Here is a 13,072-nt window from a genome sequence, read left to right as displayed (position 1 = left end):
AGCTTCCCACATGCCACAACTAGAAGGACCCACAACTAAAACTACACAACTATGTACTGTGGGGCTTTGGGGAGAAAAAGGAAAAATAAAATCTTTAAAAAAAAAGAAAATGAAACTGCTGAATTCAAGAATAAAGATCACCCATTGCTCTATAATTCAGAGAAAACCACCATTTTAATATTTTGATGCTGTATCCACTCATATATTTTTCTATGCACATACATATAATTTTTTAGAAAAAGGGATGAGATTGTGTATAATGTTTGTAACCAGTTTTTTTCACTTAAGAGTACGTCATGTACATAGTTCCCCATGTCAGTAAACATACTTCAGCAGCTATTATTTTTCCATTGAGAATGGATATACCATAGTTTAGTTCACCATTCTCTAATTGAAGGACATTTAGGTTTGTATTTTTCACTATTAATAAACAGTATTTGTATGATAGTACTTCTCTATACATCTTTGTGAAAATGATAATTTCCTTAGGATAAATGTATAGAAGTAGAATTACTGGTGGAAAATGTTTTTGATACGATTGGCCAAATACTCTGTTAGAAAGTTTATAATAATTTATAGTCCTACCTGCAGGATCTGAGATAATGCCAGTAATGGGTATTTTCTTCTTAGATCTATACTCTCACTATATTAATTAAAATTTTAAACATTTAAATATTTTATTCCATCTAGAATATTTGAATAACATGAATATTCAATGAGTATCATATAAAATGAATAACATAAGGAAGGAATAGAACTTTGTTTCTATATGGTTATTGAGTCTGTTCATTATTTCATTTATTAATTTGTTCCACTAATGTTTATTGAGTCCCTACTACATGCCAGGCACTGTTCCAAGCTCTGCAGGGCTAGAGTCAACATGATAGGCAAGATTCCTGCTCTTTAGTGGAAGGAAGCAGACAATAAATAGACCAATAAATAAATGAATAAATAAGAAAAATATGAGGTAGTCATAAGTCTTTTGCAAAGACTTAAAACAGAGTGTTTTGATAGAGAAGGATTGAATGGTCCCTAAAGGAAAGGCCTCTCAGAGGTGGTGGTGACTTTGAGTTGAGATCTGAATGATAACCAGGAGCCAGCTTTGTGAAAATCTAGAAGGACTGTTACGCTTAGCACATGTGAGAATAGACTGAGATGAGGCCAGAGAGGTAGGTAAGCACCACATCATGGGGCCTCCTAACCCAGAGTGCAGAGTTATGGATGGACAGCCATTAGAGAGAGAGAATTAGGGGAGCATCTGATCTGGTTCACCTCGCAGGGGAGCAAGAATGGGAGACTATTTCGGAGGTTATTGGGATAATTACTTGTCCCAGACCCATTGATTGAAAGATCCATCTTTCTCTCTTAATTTAAATATATCTTTTGGTTCTATTTCTGGACTTTATGCCCACTTTCATTGATCAGTTTTTCTATTTTTTAATAAGTGCCACACTATTCTAATTACTGTAGCCATACAATATATTTATATATCTGTTAGGGTTGGTCCCACCAATTGTTTATGCTTTTCAAATATTTCTAGTGCACTTGTTCTCTGGGTGTATTTTAGAGTCATTTTACCTCGTTTGAAAAATAAAACACATTGACATTTTCATAGAAATTGCATTAAATTAATGGATTTACTGAGGTAGTGTTCGCATCTTGACAAGGTTGTATTATACTGTTCCCCAAATATTTTCTCTCTCTCCCTCCCACTCCCTCTCTCTCCCTTTTTCTCTCTCTGCCTGTCCACCCTCATCTTGCTTTCTGAATTTATAATAGTTATCCTCTCTCCTTTATGTTTTCAATTCTATGTTCATCAGGAAAGCTAAAATTATGAAATTAAAGGATTCTACATTTATTATTCTTTTTGTTGCTAAGGTAAAAAGAATTATTTTAATGTTATATTGTAAATCTAGTATGTGTTGCATCAAGAGACTTTATGTCTATATTTATTTGATAACAGTCCACTTAATGATCTACTAGTTATAATAGCCTGTCTCATAATGATGATTTTGACCTCTTTCCATTCAGTTTGTCTAGTTAATTAATAACAGATATATTTCAGACATTTATTACAGTATGTGATTATTTTTTCCTCTCTGCCCCAGGTCTTGGGCTTGCCTTCAACTTGAATCCAGCTTTGACCATGATTGGCAAGTATTTCTATAAGAGGCGACCCTTGGCAAATGGACTGGCCATGGCAGGCAGCCCTGTGCTCCTCTCTACCCTGGCCCCCCTCAATCAGGTTCTCTTTGGTATCTTTGGCTGGAGAGGAAGCTTCCTAATTCTTGGGGGGATTCTACTAAACTGCTGTGTGGCTGGAGCCCTGATGCGGCCAATAGGGCCCAAGCCAACCAATGCAAAGAAAGAGAGGTCTAAAGAATCCCTTCAGGAAGCCGGAAAACCTGATGCACAAAAAGGGGCAGGTGATGCAAATACAGAATTTAATGGCAGAAACGCCAAAGAGGAGAAACAATCAATTTTTCAAACAGCTAACAAATTTCTGGACTTATCCCTCTTCACACACAGAGGCTTTGTACTGTACCTCTCTGGGAATGTGGTAATGGCTTTTGGGCTGACTACACCTTTAGTCTTTCTTAGTAATTATGGCAAGAGTCAGCATTACTCTAGTGAGAAGTCCGCCTTCCTTCTTTCCATTCTGGCTTTTGTCGACATGGTAGCCAGACCTTCTATGGGACTTGTAGCCAACACAAAGTGGATAAGACCTCGAGTTCAGTATTTCTTTGCTGCTTCTATCGTTGCAAATGGAGTGTGTCATCTGCTAGCACCTTTGTCCTCCAGCTATATTGGGTTCTGTGTCTATGCGGGATTCCTTGGATTTGCATTTGGGTGGCTCAGCTCCGTATTGTTTGAAACACTGATGGACCTTGTTGGACCTCAGAGGTTCTCCAGCGCTGTGGGATTGGTGACCATTGTGGAATGCTGTCCTGTCCTGCTGGGGCCACCACTTTTAGGTACAGTATGTCTTCCTACTTCTGAGGTTCTGTTAGCATGAAACACGCATAGAAGATTGGGAAGGTGATGGAAGGCAGAGATCGGTGAGCCGCTTGATGGCGGAGAGCAAGTCTTTCTCATTTCTGTACCCTTAGTGCTGGCACAATGCTTGGCACAGCTTAATTGCTCAAATACTTATGGAATTGAATTAAAATGAAGCTGAAAGGAGAATCAAAAATTGTTACAAACTTAAGTATTTATTAAAATAATTTTTTCTGAGGCCAGCCCTGTGGACAAGTGGTTAAGTTTGGGTGCTCTGCTTTGGCAGCCCAGGGTTTCGCTGGTTCGGATCCTGGGTGCAGACATGGCAGCGCTCATCAGGCCATGTTGAGGCGGCGTCCCACAGAGCACAACCAGAAGGACCCACAACTAGAACCTACAACTATGTACTGGGGGCTTTGGAAAGAAGAAGAAAAAAATAGAAGAAGATTGGCAACAGATGTGTTAGCTCAGGTGCCAATCTTAAAAAAAATAATTTTTTCTGATCATAAAACTAACGTGTTCATTGTAGAAAAATGTATAATATACATTCCACCTTTAAAATACTGTTGGTGATTTCCCTTTAATTGTGCAATTTATCTCAGTAGTAATATATAAAATACTAACAGTAGCTGCCAGGTGAGGGCTCAGGTGTACCAGGGACTGTCCTAGTCGTTTTACGCATCCTGCCATAGCTCCTGAGTCTGAGGGAGCACTGTTAGTGTCCCCGCTTTGTAAATGAACAAGTAGAGCCTTCTAAAAGTGAAATAACTTGCCCAAGATCACACTGCTAGTAAGTGGCCATAAAAGTTGGTGGATTATTCTCTAAGAATACCAGATTGTTTACTCTTTTAAATTATTATTAATACAAATTACGATAATCATTTGGATTTCCTCTGGATATGACTCGTGCTTTTGAGATTGTGCATGATAAGGGAAGGAAGGATACAGAAAGAAGATCCACCACCGACTTTCCACACTCCCCACCCTGTCTCCTCCCTCTTCCCAGTGAGATTCCAAGTCCTGTCAGTTTTCACCTCCTAAACCTCTTGCTCTGCCCATTTTCTCCGTCACAACAGCTCCTACCTCCTACCTGGGCTGCTGCTCACAGTAGCCTTCTGACTGGTTTACCCAGACCCACTCTCGCTCTTCTTCGGTCTCCTAGGACTCTCCAGTTCAGAACTCTTAGAATGTTTTTAGAACTCTCCAGTTGGTTCCATTGTTCTCAAGGTGAAGATCAGATTCCCTAATGTGGTCTCCAGGGCCCCGCGTGGCCTGGCCCACCTCTCTCCTGCCTCACTTCCCACCACTCGCCTTTTGCTCTCTCTGCTCCCACACCCGGCCCTTCTTCCTTCCCGCTCACGCCCTGTGCTTCCTCCTACCACCTGCCTTTACAGTTGCTCTTCTCTGCCTGGATTCTTTCCCCACCCCCTTTCTCCTGGACAGCAGTCCTCCTGGAAGTCTCAGCTTAGTGTACACTTTAAGAGAAGCCTTCCTGACCCTCCCTGCTGCTCCCAACCCCCTGTTTTGTTTTCAGACCCTCCTTGTAGCCTTTGTCAGGGTTTGTGTAAGTATTTGATTAACATTTCTCTTCTCCACTGAACTGTGGCTGTTATCTCCTTTGCTTGCCCTTATCCTAGCAGAGCCAGTGATGGTGTTTGTAGGGCTCAATAAATATAGCTGAGTGACTGGTGCCCTGAGTTAGAAAACCATATGGAATCATGTTTGAATTGGTTATATTAAGCCCTTCATAGATGTAGAGTTTTCCAGAGTGTTTATTCCTTGAGATACCAATTTGATGAGATGCCAAAAAATTTTACTAAAACAAGGATTTCATGGCCAAAAAAGGTTTTTAAGTTAAATAAGTTTCTTTACTACCAGACTTCGTAAGCCCTTGAGTAGGGAATAACGTGCTATGCCATTTCCTAAATTTATTTGACATCGGAAACATTAGGGAGGAATCCTGTAGCACAGGCGTTACAGGTGCAGGCTTCGGAGTCAGACTTCCTGATTTAAAGCCAAGCTATTTCACTTACTTCCTTCGTGATCTTGGATAAGTTACTGAAGGTTTCTGTACTTCAGTTTTTAAATTATACAGTGAGAATGATGATCTGCCGGTCATGAGAATTAAGCACTTAGAATGGTGGATACGTGTTGATGGCAGTTAATTTTTTAGCATAGCAGGAGTGTTCGCATGAATGCTCTTTGGGAAATGCTGATATCAGAGAAAGAGCTTTGGTCTGGGAAACTGAAATAGCTCTGCTGCCTTGGGCAAGACTCCTAAACCTCTTGGAGCAACAAATTTGTCCATTGTGTATTGAGAATTGATTCTGGGTGATCTCTAGCTCTTTCCCAACTCAAATTTGCCAAGATTTAATTATTTTCAAGTTGCTAAAAGTAACAGAATGTGCAAGGCCATCCAAAATCATTGTGACATCATAAATAAAAAATCAGATCATTTTTAGCAATTCTTCTTTAGACTAATTTGTCATTTGTGGGCTCTTTGAGGATTGGGTTGACAGCTTCTTTCTGAGTGGATCCTTCAGCTTTGTTTGGGAAAGGAGATACTTGTTTGCTTTTTTTTTTTCTTTTAATATATGCATATTTTTATTGCTTTTTCTCTCCAAAGCCTCCCGGTACATAGTTGTGTATTTTTAGTTGTGGGTCCTTCCAGTTGTGGCATGTGGGATGCTGCCTCAGCATGGCCTGATGAGCAGTGTCATGTCCGTGCCCAGGATCCGAACCGGCGAAACCCGGGGCCGCTGAAGCGGAGCACGTGAACTCAACCAATTGGCCACAGGGCTGGCCCCTATTTGTTTGCTTTTACCCATATAACTTTCTAATTCTTTAGGTCGTCTCAATGACATATATGGAGACTACAAATACACATACTGGGCGTGTGGCATAATCCTAATCGTTGCGGGCATCTATCTCTTCATTGGCATGGGCGTCAATTATCATCTTCTGGCAAAAGAACAGGAAGCAGAGAAGAAGCAGAAAAAGGACAGTAAGGAGGAGATGACCGGTGTAGATGTTGCTGGGAAACCAAAAGAAGTTACCAATGCAGCAGAATCTCCAGAGCAGAAAGGCACAGAAGGTGACCCCAAAGAGGAGATTCATCCAGTCTGAAATCACAGATAAACAGAGGAGCTTCGGACCAAAGACACCTGAAAAATCCTACTGAAGCACATTCTACTAGTGGTGCTTACCACAGACAGCGGACATTTCTGTGGAAGTCACACCAGCTGTTCACTGAGGAAATTTTTATTTCATTCTTTTACAGCAGTCATAATAAATATGTCACATCCTTTGGGGAAAGGGGATTTGCCAAAGGTGACAGAAGGCAAAAGCTTTTATTTGAAGTCATATTTATTAAGGTGTACTTTACATATAGTACAAATCCCTTTTATAAGAGTAAAGTTTGATGAATTTTGACAGAGTATTTAGTCAAATAACTACCACCCCAATATGAACATTTTGAAGAGCCAAAACACTTCTCTCTTGCCCCTTTGCAGTCAATCCCCTTTCCTTACCTACAGCCTCTGGCAGCCGCTGATCTGATTTCTGTCCCCTATAGTTTTACCTGTTCTAGAGTGGAATAAATGGAATCACATAGTATGTAGCTGGCATAATGAGAAATGTATATTTGGTCTTTGTCCCTAGTTTCTGGTACACAGCTCCTAAAATCCTTGGATTCTCTGGAATGATGAGTGTCCTTTGCATGCTAATTTGATGACTGGTAGCTGGGATCTCCTAGAAGGCGTCAGGATAGGGGCTGGCCTCCAGAAAGAGCAAGGCATGAGGAGACTTTCAGCCCCACCCTGTGACCTCTGGGGAGGAGGGAGGGGCTGGAAGTTGAGTTCAGTCACTAACAGCCCATGATTTAGTCAATCATGCCTACATGATGAAACCCCTAACTACAGGGTTCAGAGAGCTTCCTGGTTGGTGAATACATTGAAGTGCTGAGAGGGCATGGAGGCTCCATGTGACTCCTCCCCACCATATCTTGCCCTGTGTGTCCTATGCATCTCTTCCATTTGCTGTTCCTGGGTTGTATCCTTTATAATAAATTAGTAAATGTAAGCAAAGTATTTCCCTGAGTTCTGTGATCCATTCTAGCAAATTATTGAACCTGAGGAAGGAGTCGTGGGAACTGCCAATTTATGGCTGGTTGCTCAGAAGTACAGGTGGCAGCCTGGGCCTTGAAACTGGAATCTGAAGTTAGGGCAGCCTTGTGGGACTGAGCCTTTAAACCTGTGGAATTTGACACTAACTCTGGGTACTTAGTGTCAGAATTGAACTGTAGGAGACCCTTTTGGTGTCTGGAGAGTTGGAGAAGTGGCTGTTGGTGTGGAAAAAATTTGGTGTCAGAAATGTGTGTAAAAACAGTTTGGAGTAGCCTTCTGTGTCTGGCTTCTTTCACATAGCATAATGTTTTGTGGCTCATCCATGTTGTTGCATTTATAAGTAGTCCGTTGCTTTCTATTGCTGAGTAGTAGTTCTTTGTGTGGATGTACCATAATTTGTATATCCATCCACCAGTTCATGGACATTTGGGTTGTTTTCACTTTGGGGCTATTATAAAGCTGCTATACACATTCACACAGAGGTCTGTATAGACACATGCTTTCATTTTTCTTTGGTAAATGCCCAGGATTGGGATTGCTGGGTCATGTGGCAAGTGCATGTTTAACTTTGTGAGAAACTATCAAAGTATTTTCTAAGTGGCTATACAATTTTGTAATCCAGCTAGCAGTGTATGTGAATTCTAGTTGTGCTGCATCCTTGTAAGCACTTGGCATTGCCCGTCTTTTTAACTTTATCAATCTAATAGATATGTAGTGTGTCTTTTTAATTTACATTTCCCTAATGACTAATGATGTTGACCATATAGTCGACAGTATATATAATATACTCAGGGGAAAAAAGGGGAAAGAAATACACATGAAATTCCAACCATACTCTTGTTGGGATAGTGACTTTTTTTCTATGTTCCAGTTTTCCTTAATATGAATGATTGTTACCTTTTTGCTAGTAATAGGAAAAATGAGTAGATTTGAAATAGAGTTCTGACAAGAGGAACTTGTGTCCTAAGAAAATAATGCTAATTATTATTATAAGCAGATATTTATATATTTTTGCTTCTTCAAGAGCTGCATTCTGGTGAAAGGGAGGTGAGTGTGACGTGGAAGTCAAGAGCATGGAGCACAAATGGCCTCAAGTCATGATTTTGCTGGAGCAGCACAAAAGCCACGGCGAGTAGAGAGTCCGTGGGCTGCCAGCTGTCAGTGCCTCCTTCTTGGATGCAGTGCTCTTGGGGACAGCATTCCTGTGGTGCCCCTTCTGATCATCATTCAGCTGCAAGTGATTGTTTAACTCAGGAAGTCAGAGCATTCAGTATTTACCTATGTCACAGCGTTACGGTTGTTCTGGAACATTGTCTTACCGAGATCAGCATCAGAACAAAATACAGTGATGTCACAAAAAGACAGGGTGATGTTGGCCAAAGGAGGGAGTCCACCTTTCCACACATTCACTGAACAGATATTATTAACACTTACACTATGCCAGTTCTAAGCACGGAAGATTTGTTAAGGAGCAAAATACAACTGCCTGTGTTCCCCATTCTTACTTTCCAGTTGGGAAAGATGGCGAACAGTAAGTTGTAAGGAAAACAGCAGCTTTTAGAATAGAGCAATGATATAAGGTCAGCTTTCATTCATTCATCTAAACAGTATTGTTTGGAGCACCTTCTGTGCGAGATTCCTTTTGCTGGATGGAGGGGATATAACAAGGAAGAACACCCGCTTCCTGGCGCCACAGCTTCTAGTCCAGCGGGAGGACTACAGTAAGTGCTGTGACGGGGCAGAGCATAAAAAGGCAGCTAACGCAATCTTGGGAGAGCCTAAAAAAGTCTAAAAGTATATTCTTGAGCAAGTTAAGTTCTCTGAGTCTCATAAAATAAGCATAATTGTGAGGATTAAAGGTGAAAGTGCACAGCATATTGTTTTAAAGTCATTTTAATAATTAAGTTGGAATTTACTCACACCCTGCCATGCGGTGAGGTAAGTGTCAGTATGTTTCATCATTAACCAGAACAACAATGGAAAAGAACTGCTGGTAACATTTGCATAGTTATTCAAGGTTTACAAAGCCCTTTTACATAGAGTTTATCATCCAATCCACGCAAAACCCCAGGGAGGTAGGTATAATTAAGAACAATGACCCCTCTAAATGTACTGTGGTATCCTGCACTGGGTCCTGGGACTAAAAAAGGACATAAATGGAAAAACTGGTCTGCAGTTTAGTGAATAGGATTGTCCGATGTTAACTTCTTAGTTTTGACAAATGTACCACGATTATGATAGAGGTTAACATCAGAGGAAGCGGGGTGAAGAGTATATAGGAACTCTCTGTACTAACTTTTCTGTAAATCTAAAATTCTACAATAAAAAGTTTAAAAAATCAAACTACAACACTGACCCCTTAGCTGGGCCTTCATCCTAGCTGGTCGTCTACTGTCAGAAGAGTACAAAGCAAGAGCATTACAGCCAGGTGCTAGAACTGAAGGTGGTGGTGGATGGAAGACCTGGAAACAAATACAAGAACGGAAGAGGCCGGATCCTGGGTAATCCTGAAGGGTGAATAATGACCAAACCAGTCACTCGACCTGCACCAAAGAGAATAAGATGCTTCCCAGTCCTCGGCAAATTCGCAATCTGGTTTATAATCCTCTTCCTTGGCATTGGAATTCGTAATGTGATTTTTTCACTTGTCAATTTCCTTTCCTAATGTGCTGTGCTGTTTCAAGAATTAAAAGAGTTTGCATTTGCTGAGCTCACTCCAGCTGGCACCCACTAGGTCCCAGGAGGAAATGGCCAGCAGCCACTAAGAAGCCAGGAGGGGGACTGGCCTGGTGGCATAGCGGTTAAGTTCACGCACTCTGCTTCCATGGCTCGGGGTTCACTTGTTCGAATCCTGGGCGCGGACCTAGCACCGCTTATCAAGCCATGCTGTGGCAGGCATCCCACGTATGAACTAGAAGAAGATGGGCACAGATGTTGGCTCAGGGCCAATCTTCCTCAGCAAAAATAGGATTGACAGTGGATGTTAGCTCAGGGCCAATCTTCCTTAGAAAAAAGCAGCAGCAGCCAGGAGGGGAAGTGGGCTGGGATTAAGTCCCTTGGTGTGCTGTGACAATATATATATGTATAATTAAAAGAAGTTCATCTTGGGGTGTTTTTTTTTCTGTTGTTGTGTTTTATTCTCTGTGCCCCCACACACACTTTTTTTTTTTTTTGAAAAAAAGAAAAGAGAAGGGCCTGAGTGCTTTTCTGACCATAATTTTGAATGCTTTTCACGTCTGAGGCCATAGAGAACAACCGTTGCCCCAGTCCTAGAACCAGGTAAATTCTAAGCATTATCAGCTTTCTCAGATGCTAAGGATAAGCACTAGCCTTGGGCTGCAGGGGGTAGTTTTATGAACCAGAAGCTTTAGATGCTCCTAACCCTGCATATTTTTCATCATTCACCAACACCCACGGTGGTTCTGTCTGCCCTGTCCAGCCTCTTCGCCTGTTTGCCTGCTGCTGCCTGGGGCCAGGCCCTCCCACTGCCTCATCAGGATTCCTGAAATAGCCTCCAAGGACCCCCAGCCTTGAGTCTTGCTCATCACTCCCAATCCGTCCTCAACGCTGCCACTGTCAAAGGACAGCCACTAAAACGCTAAAACCTGACCATCCTGCAAATATGTAATGAGCATGTGACAAAGATTCACTTATCCCATTAATGAAGAAACTAGCAGAATGGTAAATCTCGTTCAAAGGAAAATTCAAGAAACTAAATACATTTAATGAAAGAATGATGAAATAAGACTGCCAATTTACAGATCCGATAAAACTAACTTTTGCTCTTTCACGTATTTACGTTCCTCACCCAGTGCCTTCACTCCTGGGTCTCCAGATCTGAGGCCGTGGGCGAGGGCCTCCTGCCCAGCCCTCCTCACATTTATGGCTTCTCGCTTTAATTGGCTGCTCTGACACATAGCAGCTCAGCTCTCAGTCTCCTAGTTCAGCTGAGCTCCCGACAGGGTTATATTTTTTACTAGACAAGGGGTCATTTGCATCTCTGCAAGGCAAAAATGTAGTGAACACATAACAGCCCAGAGCCTGGACCCTAAACAATGGTAAATAGACAGTAAAGGTTTATTCTCCTAGATTCTAGAATCTAGGGAATGAAATAATCTGGGGGGCGGGTCCAATAGATAAGGCTCCATCCAGTAGGACTTTGAAAGGACACATAATCATCCTTTGCCCTATTTCTCAGTTTTAGATAGTTTTGTGTAACACTGCCAAAAAGAGGTACCATTGCAACATTGTCACTTGACTGCTGGCTCACCTTGTTGGCACGGCTTGGTGTGGCAGTCAGACTCACGTGGCTCATAGCTTCTACCACATCCCCAAGTCTGGGGCGAACTACTTTTGCAGCTTTGTGCCAAAAGGCACCAGCTTCCTCTGTAGGTCATCCGGCCGTTGAAATTGGAGGCAGTAAGGAATAGACAGGGGTTGTAGTTAGTACTTACGGGGCTGGTTGTCCTTGTTCTCCCCGACTTCACCTCCAGCTTTTCTTCCCCACTACTGCCCCTGCAGGTCGACAGCAATTCCAGGCCTACACCAGATGGAGGGGCAACAACCTTCCATAGAATTCTTCACCAGTTCCTACAATTAGATAAGGTCTAATTCCTATAATAAATTATTTCTTATCATTCTTAGTGATTCTGCTCTCTGCACAACCCTGACTGATACATTCCCTGACTTTCTTCAATGGCTCTTTTTAAAGATTTTATTTTTCCTTTTTCTCCCCAAAGCCCCCCAGTACATAGTTGTATATTTTAGTTGTGGGTCCTTCTAGTCGTGGCATGTGGGATGCCACCTCAGCGTGGCCTGATGAGCGTTGCCATGTCCGTGCCCAGGATCTGAACCAGCGAAACCCTGGGCTGCTGAAGCAGAGCATGTGAACTTAACCACTTGGCCATGGGGCCAGCCCCACAATGGCCCTTTTTAGATCCTTATTTCTCCTCATGGCTAGGGTGCAGTGGTTATTAAGAGAATGAGCCTTGATGTTAAATTCCAGCTCAGACCTTCCCAGCTCTGAGTCCCTAGGCACATTATTTAACTTCTCTAAGCCTCAGTTTCCACATCTGTAAAATGGGAATAATAATAGAGCTCCCTCATAAGGTTGCTATGAAGATTAAATAAGGTAATGGCAGTAGAATCCTTAGCACAGTCCCTGCCCAGTGTGAACACTAAATCCTCACTGTCATGCTGACCTCTGGCGTCAATAGTTCGTAGCACATTGACTTGCTTTTCTGAAGCACCATCATCACACCCCAGGTTGTGAACTTCCGGAGACAATGAGCAAAGAGACATCTCTTGATTGGAGGGCTGGGAAGCTCCCTGGAAGAGGTGACATTGCAATGGTGACAATTCAGCCTTGAATTGCTGGATTGGGGTGGATAGATAAAGGAAGGATGACATTTCTCCTGGAGAAGAAAAAACAGAGAAGGTTGTGTAGTGACCACCAGTAGAACCAAGCAGGCTTTGAAGTTATACAAATTATCTTATTTGAGTGAGCATGTGTTAACAGACCATGCGTCAGGCCCTGGGCTAGGCTCTGGGCTAGGCTCGGAGGATCCACTGCTGAATAAGAAGGTTTCTGTTGATTGGGGGCAATAAAAGGAAACCAATGCTTACAACACAATGTGATGAGGGCCCTAAAAGTGCAGGAGCTGCACAAAGTGAATCAAGGGCAGAGGCCTTCCCAAGCCCAGGTCTGATGAAGGGTAGAAAAGAGGACATCCTTGTGGGCAACAGGCTACCTCACAGAGAGGAGTGAAGAAGCATCTGTGTTTGACTCCTACTCTCAGCCTCTCTGCCCCTCTCCACTCCTCCTGCCCTTTAAGGTGAATGTGGCTCAGCAGTGACTGGAAGTAAGTGTCCATATTCCCTGAGCCCAACTCTCCAGGAATGAAGGTCCTGATTCTAGAAGAGGCTGGAGTGGCACATCTAAAGTGACTGAG

At 42.4% G+C, this 13,072-nt stretch overlaps 1 protein-coding gene across 2 annotated transcripts in view; it reads left to right on the top strand.

Annotated features, from left to right (window-relative positions):
• The window catches only part of LOC124229993 (monocarboxylate transporter 1-like), a 28,751-nt gene extending 21,698 nt beyond the window's left edge, over positions 1 to 7,053 (top strand). Inside the window, exons 4-5 of one of the 2 annotated variants that reach the window (XM_046645652.1) lie at positions 2,109 to 2,975; positions 5,846 to 7,053. In XM_046645652.1, the coding sequence (XP_046501608.1) occupies positions 2,109 to 2,975; positions 5,846 to 6,123 (1,145 nt within the window). In that variant the 3' untranslated portion in view covers positions 6,124 to 7,053. The remainder of the gene's footprint in view (positions 1 to 2,108; positions 2,976 to 5,845) is intronic. The other variant, XM_046645651.1, reaches the window with a different exon arrangement.
• Positions 7,054 to 13,072: the final 6,019 nt, after the last annotated feature.

The sequence above is a fragment of the Equus quagga genome, chromosome 18, assembly GCF_021613505.1.
Source record: "Equus quagga isolate Etosha38 chromosome 18, UCLA_HA_Equagga_1.0, whole genome shotgun sequence".
In the NCBI taxonomy this organism is placed as follows: Eukaryota; Metazoa; Chordata; class Mammalia; order Perissodactyla; family Equidae; genus Equus; species Equus quagga.
The sequence above is the reverse complement of the archived record's forward strand: the minus strand, read 5'-3'. Positions and strand labels throughout refer to the sequence as shown.